The 18,857-nt window shown below is 46.4% G+C and overlaps 2 protein-coding genes across 7 annotated transcripts in view; both read left to right on the top strand.

Annotated features, from left to right (window-relative positions):
• Positions 1–18,857, top strand: part of ARRB1 (arrestin beta 1) — a 117,816-nt gene that overhangs the window by 59,421 nt on the left and 39,538 nt on the right. For 3 of the 5 annotated variants that reach the window (XR_014547124.1, XM_083609993.1, XM_083609992.1), the window contains exon 2: positions 10,069–10,099. Coding sequence is in view for 4 of the 5 variants with exons in the window: in XM_083609993.1 (XP_083466119.1) it covers positions 10,069–10,099 (31 nt within the window). In the remaining variant the exon portion in view is untranslated. Of the gene's footprint in view, positions 1–723; positions 1,013–10,068; positions 10,100–18,857 lie in introns of those variants that run through there. The other 2 variants (XM_083609990.1, XM_083609991.1) reach the window with 2 other exon arrangements.
• Positions 1–18,857, top strand: part of ATG16L2 (autophagy related 16 like 2) — a 164,386-nt gene that overhangs the window by 116,175 nt on the left and 29,354 nt on the right. Inside the window, exon 19 of one of the 2 annotated variants that reach the window (XR_014547117.1) lies at positions 2,421–2,490. The exons of the other annotated variant lie outside the window; for it this stretch is intronic. The gene's annotated coding sequence lies outside the window, so the exon portion shown is untranslated. Of the gene's footprint in view, positions 1–2,420; positions 2,491–18,857 lie in introns of those variants that run through there. 2 annotated transcript variants of the gene reach the window in all.

Here is an 18,857-nt window from a genome sequence, read left to right as displayed (position 1 = left end):
TTCCATACATCACTACTGGGAAAGCCATAGCTTTAACTATACGGACCTTTGTCGGCATGGTGATGTCTCTGCTTCAAGTTACAAGAAAGGAGATTCTGAATAAACATCAGGAAGAGCTTTCCGACAGTAAGAGCTGTTCAGTGGTGGAACGGTCTCTCTCCAGAGGTTGCGGACTCTCCTTCATTGGAAGTGTTTAGACAAAGCTTGCATGGCCATCTGTCAGGGATGCTTTGGCTGAGATTCCTGCATTTGCAGGGGGTTGGGCTGGATGACCCGCAGAGGTCCCTTCGAACTATGCTATGATTCTATGAGCCTAGTATAGAAGGTGCTAAGAAGATGGCAGGCCGAGAGGAGGAGGGGTTCATCTGAGGCAGAGAACTGGCAGAGAAAAGGGCTGTGGCTCAGTGGCAAAGCCTCTGTTTCAGATGCAAGAGGTCCCAGGTAGCGCTGGGAGGAAACCCAGAGCGGCTGCCAGTCAGGGTACACAATATGGAGCTCGATGGACCAGTGACCTGACTCTGCGGGAGGCAGCTTCCCTGCTTCTCTCTGTAGCTGCAGAGACGTGGAATGCCCTCTTGCTTTTGAAACATCCGGCTGCTTCTTGGGCTGCGGCCGGGTGGTTTGTTTTCGTGTTTCTCTGGAAGCAGCTGGGTTGTGACGAATAATAGCGGGATTTCCTTTGCACCGCCGCCTCAAGAAAAACCTTTGAAGGCCTGCGGGCTGGGAAGCGGCTGCTTGCTTGCTTGCATCCCGGCCTTCTTCCCGAATACCTCGCCCTGGCGTTCCAGCTGAGAGCTTTCCGTGGATCTGGGGAGGCCCCCTTGAGACCCAGTCAAGGAACAGCATACTCTCTCTCCCTCCCTCGGTTGTGACTGCTGCCGGCTGCTCGCTTGGCGAGCCGGAGAGCCCTGATGAAGGGGGCGCAGGGAGATTCGGCTAACAAGCCCCCTCTTGGCTTCAAAGGCAGGGATGGAGTCTTCAGGAAGACGGTTACAGAAGACTTGACAAAGCGGTAAGGGATTGCGCGGGGACGAGATCAGAGGATGCCGCAGCCAGAGCTCAGTCACAGAAAATCATTCCCTGAGAAGGGAGCCACAGCGCCGGTACAGCAGATTCATTTTTCCAGAGCATTGATTTGTTTTTCTTACTTGCTGAGGTGCATCAATTGCAGTTTGCTTTTTGTCTCCCGCAGTTGTCCCCCGGGGAATGAAGAGGGTTGGGGTTTTTTTTGTAGTATCACCTTGAGAGGCACCCAAAGTCTTAAGTACTTAACAATGTCATTGGGCTACTACCTCTTTGCGGGGTGAGGGTGCTATTGGACAGTGCCTGTGACATCACTGCTGGCTGGCGCTCAGGGTGGTCCTCACCCTCTCTCGTGCTGTGCAGTTTTGGAAACTTAGAAAAGAATTTTCTTTTCTTTTTTTAAAAAAGCAGTAGGTTTGTGTTTTGGTAAAATCCTTGTTCACTTGGGTGGATGAGCTATCTATCCAGCAAGCTCTTCAAATGCGGGAGGGGAGTGCTTCAAAAACAACACCCTTCCGCCATGAGAGTCTTTTTGCTTTTTATTAATGCATTTTCACTCCCGTTTTCTGAGCTAGAGTGCAAGAGAAAGAAAGAGAGAGGGGGGGGGGAGAAGGAGAGAGAAAGGGGGGAGGGAGAATTTATTAGACAGAAAACATGTCCTCCGTAAGAAAAGAACAAACTGTGTGTTTTTTCCTAGGCCGGCCTTTCCCAACATGGTGCCCCCACCCAGATCTTTGCTGGACTTCAACTTCCAGCACCTGTGCTGGCTGGGGGGGGGGGGGGCGAGTTACAGTCTGGCAACATCTGGAGGGCACTGGGTTGGGAAAGGCTGCCTTAGAGCAGAAATGCAATTTGCCTGTGTTCATCTCTGGGATTGCACAGGCACTAGGAAATGCACACCTGTGAGGTAATGCTTAAGAAATATCACATGAGTGGGACTGTTCATTAAAACCCCCATTGCAGACCCACCGCGGGCACCTCCACCTTCAGGCTCAGACTGGTAGCAGCTGGGGGAGCATGGCCTTCTTGGTGGTGACCCCCAAATTAAGGAGCGCTTTCCCCAGGGAGGCTTGCTTGCCACCTACTTTACTGGGGCTAAGGTGAAAGGTGAAGCTGATTTGAATCTCTTGTGGTGTTTCAAATAATAGAATCATAGAAGTGTAGAGTTGGAAAGGACCACAAGGGTCATCTAGTCCAACCCCTTTCAATGCAGGAATCTTTTGCCAGATTGGGGACTCAAACCCACAACCCTGAGATTAAGAGTCTCATGCTGTACCAACTGAGCTATATTGTGGTGAATATCATTTGTTTGGTATTGTATATACAGTGGTACCTTGATTCTAAAACTTAATCTGTTCTGGAAGTCCATTCCGAAACCAAAGCATTCCAAAACCAAGACACGCTTTCCCATAGAAAGTAATGCAGATTGGATTAATCTGTTCCAGACTTTTAAAAACAACCCCTAAAACAGCAATTTAACGTGGATTTTAGTGTCTAACGAGACAATGTACAGTGGTACCTCGGGTTAAGTACTTAATTCGTTCTGGAGGTCCGTTCTTAACCTGAAACTGTTCTTAACCTGAAGCACCACTTTAGCTAATGGGACCTCCCACTGCCGCCCCGCGATTTCTGTTCTCATCCTGAAGCAAAGTTCTTAATCCAAGGTACTATTTCTGGGTTAGCGGAGTGTGTAACCTGAAGCATCTGTAACCTGAAGCGTATGTAACCCGAGGCACCACTGTATTGTGGTCACACAATCAATCAGTCGGTGGCTGAACTGGGTTCCGCACAGTCACAAAAACAGAACAAAAAAGAGCCGCAAAAACGCAAAATAAATAGCAAAAACAGACAGACCTCAGCGCAACACTCAAAACGGAAGTGTGGCTCTCAAATCAGAAGCGTAACACTCAAATCGGAGCACATTCGGCTTCTGAAAAAAGTTTGCAAACCGGAACACTTACTTCCGTGTTTGCAGTGTTTGGGTTCCAAGTTGTTTGAGTACCAAGGCGTTTGAGAACCAAGGGACCACTGTATAATGTTACTGTTGGTCTCCTTTTCTGTTTTGTTTGTGAGTGCATTTCAAATTGTGTGCGTTGCAAATGGATTGGTTTGAACTTTTGACACGTGGAGGTGTTTGTCTCCTTGGTGGATTTTGATTGATTGATTGATTGATTGAAAGGCTGGATACAGTCGTAAGCAGAGACCTGCAGCTGAATCAGGCCAGTGGTCCCTTCTATTCTAGCATCCTGTTCTCACAGTGGACAACCAAATTCCCAATAATATGGGAAGCCAAGAATCCAAACGTAGACCCCTCTCCCCTCCTGCCATTTCCAGCAACGGGTATTCAAAAACACTGCAGCCTCCAAAAGCGAAAGGAGAGTGTAGCCGTTGTGCGAGGAGCCACCAATCGTCTTATCCTCCAGGGCAGAAGTGTTTTAAATCAGTCGATAAAAGCATTCTCTAGAAATGCACCTGCCATTCTTGGTCCAGGAGTTGCTCGCAATTTCATCTCTTCTCTGCTGATGTAAGCTCCTTGCTTAAAGGTAAAGGCAAAGGTAACCTTGACCGTTAGGTCCAGTCACGAATGACTCTGGCGTTGCGGAGCTCATCTCACTCTATAGGCTGAGGGAGCCGGCGTACAGCTTCCGGGTCATGTGGACAGCATGACTAAACCGCTTCTGGCGAAACCAGAGCAGCGCACGGAAACACCATTTACCTTCCCACCAGAGTGGTACCTATTTATCTACTTGCACTTTGACGTGCTTTTGAACTGCTAGGTTGACAGGAGCAGGGACCGAACAATGGGAGCTCACCCCGTCATGGGGATTAGAACTGCTGACCTTCTGATCGGCAAGCCCAAGACACTCAGTGGTTTAGACCACAGCACCACCCGCGTCTGTGTACAGAACATCGTCCATGCACACTGCCTCCAGCTCTGTGCCGGATTTTCATATAAGCTAAACAAGATATAGCTCAGGGCCCCACTCTCTTGGGGGCCCCCAAAAAATTTAAAGGAAATGAAACCCGGATGTACATTTCCAAAATCTGAGATAAAAAACAAATAGAATAAAACCTACATACAGCAACAGTATTTTGTGTTGTGTAGGCTCCTGTGATGTAAGTCATGGGCCCCGCCTGCTAGCCTGCTCCCTAAAATATCACTGGTTTGCTCCTTTCTATATGTAGGGTGCCTAAATTCTGCATGGACTGGTTGCAAGGCAACATGTGCAAATGGCTTTTGAAACCTATTAGGTCCATAAATTACCATATAGCATATATTCAACACAAAAAACAGCGACCATTTGTTGCTGACAAAGGACAGCTGGACATATAAAGGGCCCCATTACCTTCAGGAGCTGAGGGCCTCATCAAACCTCAGTCCAGCCCTGCACGCTGCCCCAAATCCTTTTCTGCTGTGGAGGCAGAGACAGCCATAGTGACACCCCCCTCCTCCTCCACAAATTTGCCTCTTGAAGCCATCTAGGTGGCTGGCCATCCCTGCCTCCAGTGGCGGAGAGTTCCGCAGTTTAACTATGCACTACGTAAAGGAACTCCTTCCTTTTCTCCGTCTCGAATCTTCCAGCATTCAGCTTCATTTAGATGCTCGTGAGTTCCAGCAGAATGGGGTGGGGTTGGGGGTTGGGAACATTTCTCTATCCGCTTTTCTTCACACAATGCATAATTTTGCAAGCTTCTCCACCCCCTCGATCCCTTGGGATGAGGCGTTGGCCTGAAGCCCTCGCTGTCCTGCTTTTGCATTAGCTTGCAAACGGTTTCCCCAAAAGTTGCACTTAAGTTCGTGTTTTAGAGTTTGGACTTGATATCCCTCTTTATCACTACCCAAAGGAGTCTCAAAGCGGCTGACATTCTCCTTTCCCTTCCTCCCCCACAACAAACACTCTGTGAGGTGAGTGGGGCTGAGAGACTTCAGAGAAGTGTGACTGGCCCAAGGTCACCCAGCAGCTGCATGTGGAGGAGCGGGGAAGCGAACCCGGTTCACCAGATTACGAGTCCACCGCTCTTAACGGAATACAGTGGTACCTCAGGTTAAGTACGTAATTTGTTCTGGAGGTCTGTACTTAACCTGAAACTGTTCTTAACCTGAAGCACCACTTTAGCCAATGGCTGCTGCCGTGATGCCGGAGCACGATTTCTGTTCTCATCCTGAAGCAAAGTTCTTAACCCGAGGTAATATTTCTGGGTTAGTGGAGTCTGTAACCTGAAGCTTATGTAACCTGAAGCGTATGTAACCCGAGGTACCACTGTACCTAGTTACCATTATGGAGCAAGTCTTATTTTTTCAAATGATGGACTGATTGTGATAGATTCTCAGTTAAATATCTGGCTAGTTCAGAGGACCAGTTAAGAGCTTTGAAAAATTAAAAAGAAAAGTCTCTTGATCCAGGGACAGCCCACATATATATTGGCCTATTCCCACCTCTTTTTCTTAATGACCATTCATAAAGCAATTCTCATCACGACAGTGAGCAGGACAGCGGGGTGGGGTAAGTCAAGAAAAGCTACAACACTTAAGTTGGCAAAGATATATAAATTGAAATCCAACCTCTGTTGGAGATGTGGTGGAGTAATAGGAACAACAATACATATGTGCTGGAGGTGTGAGGAAATTAAGAAATTTTGGATAGTAGTACACGAAGAGCTAAAGAAGATGTTGAAGATATCAATAACAAAGAAACCAGAGACATATCTCCTCGGATTGATAGATGAAGAGATACCATGGGGGAAAGAAATAATTTTTCTATATGCAAGTACAGCTGCTAGAATAGTGATTTCTGCTAGGTGGAAGTCACAAACTATACCCACAAAGGAGGAATGGATTTGTAAACCGAATATTTAATTTTGGCAAAATTAATTGCTATAATAAGAAATTAGTCGAATCAAAAATTTAAAAAGGAGTGGAAATGTTTTGATGAATATATGGCAAAATACTGCTCAAAAAATGAAACGCTAATATGCCTAGATTAAAATGTGAAGTACTGAATGGAAGAAAAATTAGTAAGGGAAGATAATAAGAATATATAGATGATTTGAGAAGATTGTAGAATGCAAAGATTATTGTAAATTGTTTAATGTGGAGGAAATCGAGTGGGGGCGGAGGGAAGTGGGTGGAAGGAGAAAAGAATAATATGATGGATTGAGGAAATATAAATGTAAATGTATGGGGGGATGGGGAGGAAATGGTGTTGGCTTTGGTACATCTATATTGTAATGTAATATATGAAAACCAATAAAAAGAAAAAAGAAAAGCTACAACAATTACTGTATTTTTTGCCCTATAGGACGCACTTTTTCCCCTCCAAAAATGAAGGGGAAATGTGTGTGCATCCTATGGGGCGAATGCAGGCTTCAGGAAGCTATCCGCAAGCCTGGGGAGCCCGCGGGAGTTCCCGCTGGTCTCCCCAGGCTTGCGGATAGCACCCTGTTCTGGGGGCTGGGGTCGGGGGAAGCTCGGGCTTCTCTCGCCCCAGCCCCGTGCCTGGGGGGAGGAATTTTTTTTTTCTTTATTCCCCCCCCCAAAAAAAACTAGGTGCGCCCTATGGGTCGGTGTGCCCTATAGGGCGAAAAATACGGCAACTACAACTTTGTTCACTGCCCATACTCAGGCTGCACAGAAAAAGCAATTTGCTTCCTGAAATTCATTCCGATAGTGCGGATAAAATAGAAGGGATAGAATTCTACAAGATGGGATCCTAGTGTGTGAAAACAAGATCCAGGGATCCGCAGGTGGAGGTATAAGGCGACAGCCTGGCGCTCGGGCATCTTCACTTGGTTGCAAGTGGCCGAAAGCCAGTTGAAATATGTGCCTGGCGCCTGGCTAATTTTGAACCCTGTTCCAGAGGCAGACCTGGGCCGAAAGGAAATGCAGTTCCAAGAGGAACGTAAGAAGAGCCTGCTGGATCACGCCCATGGCCAATCTAGACTGACATCCTCACAGTGGCTGCCCAGATGCCCACAAACAGGATCTTAGTGCGAGAGCAACTTTTCCCTCCTGCCATTTACAGCAACTGGATTTGTCTCCTCCTCTGTCAAAAACATCCATGTTGCTGGCCGTCGCTGCCTCCTGTCCTGTGGCAGGGAGTTCCATAGTTTAATAAATAAATAAATATTTTTTTATTTATACCTTGCCCTTCCCGGTTCAGAAAACCGGGCTCAGGGCGGCTAACAACAAATTTAAAACACTTAATTGATGCAACCAAAAAAAGCAGCATAAAAGACAGTATAAAACATGGATAACAATAAATTCAGAATTCAAAAATCAATTTAGAGGGGGAAATCCATCCAATAAATTATTAGATGATCACCAGGGCTAGCTGGCTAAATTAGTCCTAGTCAGGCCAGCGAGGAGACCAGGGGAGAATTAGCTGTGGGATCCCAGAGCAGGTAATCTTCATAAAAAGGGGACAGGGAGGGAAGGAAGGGGAGTAAAAGATCAGGCTAAGTTCAAATTGAAAGCCAGGTGGAATAGCTCTGTCATACAGGCCCTGCGGAAGGAAGTTAAATCCTTTAAATCCTGAAGGCAGCCCTGTTTAGGGAAGTTTTTAATATTTAATGCTGCATTGCTTTTAACACTCGATTGGGAGCCGCCCAGAGTGGATGGGGAAACCCAGCCAGATGGGCGGGATATAAATAATAAATTATTATTATTATTATTATTATTATTATTATTATTATTATTATTATTATTATTATTTGACCGTGCGCTGCACGAAGAAGGGCACTTCTTCCTTTTCTCAGTCCTGAATCGCCAGGTTGGGGTTGGTGGTAGCGGCGGCGTCTGGCTTGCGCAGGAGGTTTAGATTTTCTGATGGCAACGGAGGAATGGAAAACCCCAGAGGGAAATCCCCGGCTGTCATTTACTGTGCAGCAATAACGAGGACAAACTAGATTGCCACCAGCTTGTTCATTTGCCTGCTCGGCAAAGCTTGTCACTTAACGATGGAAATCTCAGTTTGACTCTCTCATTACTGCAGTCAGGGATGTCGTAGAATCGTAGAATCGAAGAATTGGGAGGGGATCCCAGCGGTCATCTATTCCAACCCCCTGCAATGCAGAAATCACACAGTGTCTGTATCTGTATTGGAGTCAAAATGGGCTCAGATGTTTTTGTTTTTAAAAATGTACAACTTAAGAAATCAGTTGCTCCAGTTGTAGCTCTCCGGGCTCTCTGAGGGACGGTGTGCCTGCCGCAGCCCTGGTCGACTTCTCTCAAAGCGAGGGGTGGATTGGGTCCCTCCATTGAGCTGAATGAAGAGGCTGCGGCAGGTCAGGGGATTCTGTGCGCCTGCCTCCTCCTATTATTCAGTTTTCTTTATTTGTGCAGCCGAAGAGGCTGCAAAGCAAGATACATAAAAATAAGATAAAATACACTGCAAAAGTTGAGATGATGATGATGATGATTTTATTATTTTTATACCCCGCCCTCCCCAGCCAGAACTGGGCTCAGGGCGGCTAACACCAATAAAATTGCAATAAAATGTGAAAGAAAAAGAAAAACCAGTTAATTAAAATACGGGTTAAAATACAGTTTAAAATGCAGCCTCATTTTCGTAGTAGCCCATAAATCAAAACCCTAAGGGAAGGGCAGCATAAGGGTCAGACTGAGTCCAAACCAAAGGCCAGGTGGAACAGCTCCGTCTTGCAGGCCCTGCAGAAAGATGTCCAGTCCTGCAGGGCCCTGGTCTCTTGTGACAGAGCGTTCCACCAAGTCGGGGCCAGTACTGAAAAGGCCCTGGCCCTAGCTGAGACCAATCTAACCACCTTGCAGCTTGGGATCTCCAAAGTGTTGTTATTTGTGGACCTTAAGATCCTCCATGGGGCAAACCAGGAGAGGTCGTCCCATAGGTACAAGATAATTATTCAGACCAGGCATTCTGTCCAATAAAAATGAGATCCACTTATCATCCATTCAAACCTTCTCAGAAATGTTAAGGGGACCTAATAGAAAGTTGATCAGTTATTTATTTCAGAAAATTTATACGGCTTGATCTATCTATCTATATATATATATATATATATATATATAAAAGCAGTTCACATGAAGTTTCAACAATAACACCAGGAAATTTTTTGCAGCCATACTTTAAAACTTAGAAAAGTTGAAATACTAAAACAGGTGAGAACTACCTCAACTTCCTAAACATCTAATAATCCAGGATATGTGTTGGCTGAGAGTTTTAAATCATTGAACAAAGCTGTTCTTATGTCCTCATCAACTGGGCAAACAAGCAAGCGATGGGTAAAAATTCAGGAACGTTACCCAGTCAGAGAATTCTCTGTGCATTGTTGGGATTTGTGAACAGAATATAGAGTTCTTGGTGGTGCGCAAGCTTAACATGAGTCAACCGTGTGATGCAGCAGCAAAAAAAAAGAAGGCTAATGCTATTATGGGCTGCATGGACAGAAGTATAGTGTGCCCGGGTCAAGGAAAGTCATAGAGCAATTCTATTCTGCCTTGGTCAGACCACACCTGGAATACTGTGTCCAGTTCTGGGCACCACAATTTAGGAAGGATGTTGACAGGCTGGAAGATGTGCAGAGGAGTGCAACTAAGATTATCAAGGGACTGGAATCCAAACCTTATGAGGAACAGTTGAAGGAGCTGGGTATGTTTAGCCTGAGAAAGAATACACTGAGAGGAGATAGGATAGCCATCTTCTAATATCTCAAGAGTTGTCGCATGGAAGAGGGAACAAGTTTGTTTTCTCCTGGTCCGGAGGGCAGGACTCGAACCCATGGCTTCAAGTTACGGGAAAAGAGATTCCAATTAAACAAGAAGAATGGTGAGAGCTGTTCGACAGTGGAAAGGGGTGGACTCTCCTTCCTTGGAGGTTTTTAAGCAGAGGCTGGATGGCCATCTGCCATGGCTGCTTTAGTTGAGATTCCTGCATTGTAGGGGGTTGGACTAGATGACCCTGGGGATCCCTTCCAAGTCTACGATTCTATACTTTGCACATTAGTTCCTGTGTGCTGAAGGTCTCTCTCATTCCCCCTCACTCAACTTTTCCTTCCCCTCTTGTTTTTCAGGGTGTTCAAGAAAGCCAGTCCCAATGGGAAGGTAAGCTGAAGTTCTTCGCCAGTTCTTTGGGTTTCTTTCATTTGGGGAAGTGGGAGAGAAGAAGACGGAGGGGGGAAATGGGATTTTGTTCTCGTTATTTATTTCTGGGAATGGAGAACTTGCAACCTCCCTCCCTCTGGAATCAGGACTCAGACTCGGAATAAAGCCTTCTGCTAAAAGCTTTAAGGCATCAGTGAGTGCGTCCCGTCATCAAGACAAGGCACAGCAGGTGTACACAAGCTTTGCATATTCTAGATGGATTTTTGACTATTTCTTTATTTGATACAAGTTTTATTATGACTTATTTGCATTGGATCGGATTCTTATGGGGTGTGCAATCTTTGTTGTATATTTCATAGAATCACAGAATCATAGAGTTGGCCCTCTAGTCCAACCCCTTGCAATGCCAAAATAATATTTAGCTGTTTCTCCATTTTGCAAGCTGCCTTGTGTATTTGTTTAGTCGTGTCCGACTCTTCGTGATCCCCTGGACCAGAGCACGCCAGGCGCTCCGGTCTTCCACTGCCTCCCGCAGTTTGGTCAAACTCATGCTAGTAGCTTTGAGAACACTGTCCCACCATCTCGTCCTCTGTCGTCCCCTTCTCCTTGTGCCCTCCATCTTTCCCAACATCAGGGTCTTTTCCAGGGAGTCTTCTCTTCTCATGAGGTGGCCAAAGTCTTGGAGCCTCAGCTTCAGGATCTGTCCTTCCAGTGAGCACCCAGGGCTGATTTCCTTCAGAATGGATCGGTTTGATCTTCTTGCAGTCCATGGGATTTTCAAGAGTCTCCTCCAGCACCATAATTCAAAAGCATCCATTCTTCGGCGATCAGCCTTCTTTATGGTCCAGCTCTCACTTCCATACATCACTACTGGGAAAACCAGAATAGAATAGAATAGAATAGAATAGAAGAATAGAATAGAATAGAAGCTGTGGTGGATACTTGCTCCTGCCCCTTCACATAAATATATCTTTTTAGTTGTTTGTTTTTGACTATAAGCTTTCTTAAATCCCTGTCTGGACTCAATAAATAAGAGTTATGTGCAGCTTTGATTATTCTGCGAACCACCCTGAGATCTTGTGACCGTCCATAAATTTAATAAATAAATGAATGTCAAAAAAGGAGACCCCGACTAAACGTTAGGAATAACTCCCTGGGTGCAAGAGCTTCGACTCACTTGGGAGGTTGTGGGCTCTCTTTCCTTGAGGGATTTTAAAGCAGAGGTTGGGCGGCCACCTGTCATGGGTGCTTTAGCTGCTATCTCTGCATCGTAGGGGGTTGGTCTGGATGACCCTCGGGGGGCCCCTTGCAGCTCTACATTTCTGTGATTCTAAGACTCTTTGCATCGCTGTGGCAAGAAAAAAAGCAACTAATGGGTTTAATAAATAATTATAATTATAATAATAATAGTGAGTATATTCACCATTTGGGCCGTCCTTCACCTTGCCAGCAGGCTAAGTGCTTTTCATCCAAGGCAACAACAGCCTCCTTGCAAACCAGCATCTTGTTGCTAGGCGAGCTCACCTGTGCCGCCTCGGCCTAACCCTGATACACATCACTCAGTGCTCTTATAAGAGGGGAAGGAGGATGCTGGATCGGATTGGCTGAAGGCGGGGAGACAGTCCCCAGGCCTGGAGGGCTTGCATTATCCTGACTGTGCAAGGCTGGGAGAGATGGCTTTTAACTGTGTGAGTGTCTGGAGGCGGTTGGAGGATGGATGGCGGCTAACAGATTGAGGTTGAATCCTGACAAGACAGAAGTACTGTTTTGGGGGCACAGGAGGCGGGCGGGTGTGGAGGACTCCCTGGTCCTGAATGGGGTAACTGTGCCCCTGAAGGACCAGGTGCGCAGCCTGGGAGTCATTTTGGACTCACAGCTGTCCATGGAGGCGCAGGTCAATACTGTGTCCGGGGCAGGTGTTTATCAGCTCCATCTGGTACACAGGCTGAGACCCTACCTGCCCGCAGACTGTCTCGCCAGAGTGGTGCATGCTCTGGTTATCTCCCGCTTGGACTACTGCAATGCATTCTGTGGGGCTACCTTGGAAGGTGACCCTGAAACTGCAGCTAATCCAGAATGTGGCAGCCAGACTGGTGACTGGGGGCGGCCGCTGAGACCACATAACACCAGTCCTGAAAGACCTACACTGGCTCCCAGTACATTTCTGAGCACAATTCAAAGTGTTGGTGCTGACCTTGAAAGCCCTAAACGGCCTCGGCCCAGTATACCTGAAGGAGCGTCTCCACCCCCATCGTTCTGCCCGGACACGGAGGTCCAGCTCTGAGGGCCTTCTGGCAGTTCCCTCGCTGCAAGAAGCCAAGTTACAGGGAACCAGGCAGAGGGCCTTCTCAGTGGTGGCTCCCTCCCTGTGGAATGCCCTCCCACCAGATGTCAAAGAGAAAAACAACTACCAGACTTTTAGAAGACACCTGAAGGCAGCCCTGTTTAGGGAAGCTTTTAATGTTTAATAGACTATTGTATTTTAATATTCTGTTGGAAGCTGCCCAGAGTGGCTGGGGAAACCCAGCCAGATGGGCGGGGTATAAAATAAACTATTATTATTATTATTATTATTATTATTATTATTATTATTATTATTATTATTATTATTATTTTCATTATTCAGTTTCGGCAATGAGAATGAAAGACTCGGCTGGGTCGCCGAAGACTCTTTCTGACTCGGCCAGGGGACTTGCCTCTGAGCTGACTCCAAAATTGCTTCGTTGCATTTTGAATACTATTCCCCCCCTCCCCTTTTTCCATGGGACATGAGTTTCTCCAAAGCAGGACTCTTGCTTGCTGTGGGTGGGTGGATAGCGGGGCTGAACCCCGCTCCTTTTGCGAACTAGGAAACTCTGTTTCTGCAAATTCAGAACAAGAGGAATAAAACAGGCAAACACCCAGAGCTTTCTCAAAAGGCATTCTGAGTATTGGACGGGACCGTGGTTCTGTGGTAGATCAGCGTTCAGAGGGTCCCGGGTTCAGTCCTGGAGCGTCACAAGGGTGAGGTGGTGGTGGGTGGAGGACATTATTTCAGAGAGCTTTGGCTCTGTGGATATTTTCCTTTGATAAACAATAGGTCTGCGTGGAACAAAGAGGGACAGGCTGGAATTGGGGCAGCCAGCCTCAGGGGATGGTAATGGGGTACAACAGCAGTGGGAAGGTGTCAGTATGCCTGGGTCCCTAACTCCCTTCCAGGCAAGGAAAAGGCAGTTTTTGATGGGCTCCCGGATGACCTATTTAGTGAGCTTTCATCCTCATTTGCCTTCACAAAGCTTTCCAGGATGTTGTGTTACATCTGGTGTTGACATTTGTTGCGATTTGTTTGTGGGGTGCTTATACAACTCTGAGCGCGCCTCCTGCCCTCCATCTTGATTTGCTTGTGGCATGTTTACACATCTCCCCATGAGTCATTGGTTGGCGTCTCGCTTTTCCAAACTGCAAAACGTCCAGCTGTTTTGCTTTTTGAAGCAGATTTGCTGTGCCGTGTGGCAGAGCGCTTTGACCCACTTCAGTTGCGTTAAACTAGCTGTTGCACGACACCGCAATGTCTGAGAGGGAGTCCAAGGCTTCAGTTTCCTTGGAATGGAGGTCAGATGAGACTGCGGTGTCTTTAGAATGCAGTGGTACCTCGGTTTACGAACTTAATCCGTTCCAGAAGTCCGTTCTTAAACCGAAACCGTTCTTAAACTGCGACACACTTTCCCATATGACGCCTCCCACTGCCAGTGCCCTTCCACCGTTCGGCTTCCATTCTTAGACCGAAGTAAAGTTCGCAAACCTGGATACTACTTCCGGTTTTGCAGAGTTCATAAACTAAATCGTTTGTAAACAGGACTGTTCTTAAACCGAGGTACCACTGTATCTGGTTATACAGTAGATGCTCGGGTTGTGAACGTGATCCGTGTGGGAGGCACGTTTGCAACGTGCCTGAGCATGCGCCGGTTTGCGATTCGGTGCTCATGCGCAAAGCGCGATTTAGTGCTTCTGCGCATGCACGACTGCTGAATCCCAGAAGTAACCCGTTCTGGTACTTCCGGGTTTCGGCGCATCCGTAACCCGAAAAAACGCAACCTGTAACCCGAGGTATGACTGTATTTCCACACATATATATAACCTGAGCATAAGATGGAGCGGCTCAGAGCATCGATACCCCAACAGATCTTGCTTCTTCATCTACCACCATTGTGGATCCAGCCCAGAGCAAGCAGGTCCGGGTGTCTCCTGCTCCCTGCCGGCTTTCAGCTCAGCTCAAACACAACACTCTGGCTTCTCCTACCCAGCAGATAGGTGAGGGGACCAAGCGATTCGCCTAAAGGGTACTCTCGCTTAGTGGCAGCTCTTGCAACCCAGCTTATTGTTTGGGGATGCTGTTGAGGACACTGAAGTGGCCAGCGAAGGCCATTGTCCTGCAAATATTGTGCAGATGCCTGATTATCATCTTCCAAAGTAACTACTCTATTCCGAACTTAGAAATGGAAAAAATAAAAATGTTTTTAAAATGTACAGTAGCACCCTAGAGACCAACTAAGTTTCTTCTGGGTATAAGCTTTCATATGCATGCACATTTCTTCAGATAAATGGAAAGCATAATACTGGTGTTCAACAAAAGAGGTTCAGAGATGCTCTCAAGACAAATCTTTAAAAATGTAGTATAATCACCAACAACTGGGAAACACTTGCCTGTGAGCCCTCCAGTTGGAGAACAGCCTTTACCAAAGGTGTCATGGGCTTTGAAGACACTCGAACTCAGGACGCAAGGGAGAAACGTGCTAAGAGGAAGGCACACTTGGCAAATCCACACCATGATCAACTCCCACCCGGAAACCAATGTCCCCACTGTGGAAGGACGTGTGGGTCCAGAACTGGCCTCCACAGTCACTTATGGACTCACTGTTAAAACCGTGTTTATGGAAGACAATCTTATTTGGCTACAAGGGATCGCCAAAGAAGAAGAAGACCTACAAATAAACATGTCTGACCAGCACAGCAACATCCTCTGTTAGATTCCAACCTTCCTTGGGCACAGGACCCCAAACATTGGAAGGGACTCCAGGCATCATCCAGACTGACCCCACCCCCAACCGAAAACATGATGTTTTGGTATGTACTCGAATCCTTCTTGCATGATAATGACACCTTCACAACCACCCTGTGAGGTAGGCTCGGCTGAGAGACGCTGACTTTTCCATTCCCTCATGGGCGCCTCTCCTGAACAGAGAAGCAGGTTTCTGCCCACCTGGGCTGGCCGCCGGTGACCCAGGCCTCTCCAGGGGCAGACAGACCTTCCTGGCGGAGGTCGTTCCAAGGTTCCCGTTGAGCTGCATTCACAGCTGGAGCTCAGCCTTCAAAGAGATTTTGGGCCACCCCTGGTGTCCTTCGCAAGGACCCATCTGCCACCGAGGCAGATTCATCGGCAGGCGACTCTTTTGATAACCGGAGTTGTTTTCTTCCCAGATGTTGGCTGCCGGCGACGGTGAGTCATGCAGCCGCCTCCCGAGCCCAAGCCCTCGAAATGTGATTGAGATGGAGGCTTATTCAATAACCTAATTGGATGAACTGCAGGGTCAGGGAGCTAATCAGCTGCGCCTGGAATTCCTGGGGCTTTGCAAAAGCAAGACTATCGCACTTCGTACGGCTGATGCCGAAGCCTGGAGAGGGGTTTTTTTTGGGGGGGGGGAGATGTAGACAGAGTCTGGGGGAATAAGAGGAGCAGGTGCAATGCAAAGAGCCCGGCTCGATGGCTGATTGTAGAATCGTCAAGTTGGAAGGGTTCCCCAGAGGTCAAGCAGAAGATCTCACAAGAGCTTGGATGCTTTAGTTGCTGGGGAAATCCAGCCAGATGGGCAGGGTGAAAATAATAAAATTATTATTATTATGATTATGATTATGATTATGATTATTATTCCGGTTCCTGCATTGCAAGGGGAGTGGACTGGATGATCCTTGGGGGTCCCTTTCCATTCTTGCCAGTCCTGGGCTGGGCAGCCCAGTGGCCTGACTCATCCTGGGGCAGCGTCCCACAGCTGGGCTTAAGAGTCAAGGATACTCATATGTGGTTCTTGTGCTAAGGTAAAAGCTCACTGGGAAATGATATATAATGAAACAAAAAGGATGTTGAAAATAACCTTTGTTAACCCCCCCCCCAAAAAAAAAACACCCAGAAGCTTTTGGGAATTACAGGAACACAACTACTTAACCTGTATAGAAACTTATTCATATATGCTACAACAATGGCAAGAATGTTACTCACCCAAAAATGGAAAGAAGCAAAAGCCCCAGCAAAGGAAGAACGGATACAAAAATTTATGGAATATGCAGAAATGGCAAAACTTACCAGAAGGATAAGAAATTCAAGATAAAAACCTTTTTTTAATAAAAGAATGGAAATGGTTTATTGAATACTCATAGATAAACTGTGGGCAGATAAGAACATTGGCAGGACTATTGTAATAACGTGCAGTTTCATAAGAGTTTATATTTAAAGAAGACGAATAAATGAGAAAATTAAGTTAGTTTGGATGTGCAGAAGATATTAAAAATAAATTTAAGGAACCGCAGAAAGAGGGGGAAGGAAGCCAAGTTTTGAAAAGTCAAAATGATTGTGAAATTAGTGAAATGTATAAACTTGAAAAGTATATCTTTAAAAAAGAGAGTGGAGGGTAGCTGCTGATGCTTTCCCTTTCCACACCTGCTTCTCTCTCCCTTCGCATTTGAGAGCTGGGCTCGTAATTGTTTTTAATGATGCGCCTGATGTAGCCGCCCCTGTGATTAAACCACTTTAATGTGGTCCTGTTCAAGCAGCGCATAAAGGTTTGAGAGGAGCTCTCTGGCCTTCCATGAACTGCTTATCTCTGGCCTTCCTGGAGGCTGGAAGGGAGGAAGGCAAGGTCTGCATTTGAATTTGAATCGAGTGGGTGACTCACTGCCTCTGCACCAGGAGCACCAGCGATTCCTGGAGTGCCTGTCGCTGTTTCTGAAGGGCCCTATCCTGCACTGCGTCCCTCTCCACTGGGGCGGCTTCTTATGGCAGCCTCATGGGCACTCTGTGCTCAGCAGACACCCCACAACTGAGGGTTTCACATACTGGTTAAGCAGGAAGATAGTCTGCATCAGGTCTGGTCCTAATGTTAGTGAGGTTTAGGCCTGGGCAGTCTATCAGTGAGTGAGAGCAGTGAGAGATTTTACTTTCTTGGGCTCCATGATCACTGCAGATGGTGACAGCAGTCACGAAATTAAAAGACCCCTGCTTCTTGGGAGAAAAGCAATGACAAACCTAGACAGCATCTTAAAAAGCAGAGCCATCACCTTGCCAACAAAGGTCCGTCTAGTTAAAGCTCTGGTTTTCCCGGTAGTGATGTATGGAAGTGAGAGCTGGACCACAAAGAAGGCTGATCGCCGAAGAATTGATGCTTTTGAATTCTGGTGCTGGAGGAGACTCTTGAGAGTCCCATGGACTGCAAGAAGATCAAACCTATCTCTTCTGAAGGAAATCAGCCCTGAGTGCTCCCTGGAAGGACAGATCCTGAAGCTGAGGCTCCAAGACTTTGGCCACCTCATGAGAAGAGAAGACTCCCTGGAAAAGACCCTGATGTTGGGAAAGATGGAGGGCACAAGGAGAAGGGGACGACAGAGGAGGAGATGGTGGGACAGTGTTGTCGAAGGTACCAGCATGAGTTTGACCAAACTGCGGGAGGCAGTGGAAGACAGAAGTGCCTGGCGTGCTCTGATCCATGGGGTCACGAAGATTCGGACACAACAGCAATCTATCAATATATCATCCAAAATTGGTTTGACACGTATATCGTGATAACCCACCTCATAATTTTGGACCTGCCAATGTATTGCGGATCGTGGCTGTTGTGACGTGGGGTTTGTGATTTCAGCTCTCTTGACATAATATGCTGGAGACAGTTCTGTAGCAACACTTCTTTATTTAAGCAAACAAGACTGAGAACTGAGGAGGGGAGAGCTACATTTATAGGGACAGGGAACTAGCTAGAAAGGATACATTTTGGAGGGAACAATATCAGGCAATCACAGTCCTGCCTTTTGGAGGAAACCAATAAGACAGAGGATCCAAATACAGCAGCTTAAATGAACCAATAGTAGCTGTACCCTCTGGAACCAAAAGGCAGTTACTTTACCCTAATGCAAATACAGACAATAATAATACAGATATAAAATCCTTTGACTCAATACACAACAGTGGCATGTGTGTCTGCTATGAAAACATCACAATATGCCAAAATGTATAGAACAAAAAATGAATGTTGGAAATGTAAGGAAAAGGAAGGTACTTTTTATCATATGTGGTGGACATGTAAAGAGGTAAAAGCATTCTGGGAAATGATATATAATGAGTTAAAGAAAATGTTTAAAAACACCTTTGTTAAAAAAAACCAGCAGCTTTTCTATTGGGTATAGTGGGTAGAGAGATACCGAGACAAGATAAAAGATTGTTCTTATATGCAACAACTGTGGCAAGAATTTTGTTAGCCCAAAGATGGAAACACCAGGAGTTACCAACAAAGGAAGAGTGGCAGATGAAAATGATGGACTTTGCAGAACTGGCGAAATTGGGGGAAAGAATCCGGAACCAGCGAGACCAAGCATTCCAAAAGGACTGGAACAAATTTATGTTATATTTGAAAGACAACTGTAAGCAATTGACATCATTAGCAGGGTTATCTGCAGATCTGTAAGGTGAAATTGCTACCTATTCAGGTTGAGTAATATAATATTTTAGGTAATGATA

This window comes from Podarcis filfolensis (assembly GCF_964270895.1).
Source record: "Podarcis filfolensis genome assembly, chromosome: 4".
Classification (NCBI taxonomy): Eukaryota; Metazoa; Chordata; class Lepidosauria; order Squamata; family Lacertidae; genus Podarcis; species Podarcis filfolensis.
Note: the sequence above shows the minus strand (reverse complement) of the source record. Positions and strands in the feature narration are given on the sequence as shown.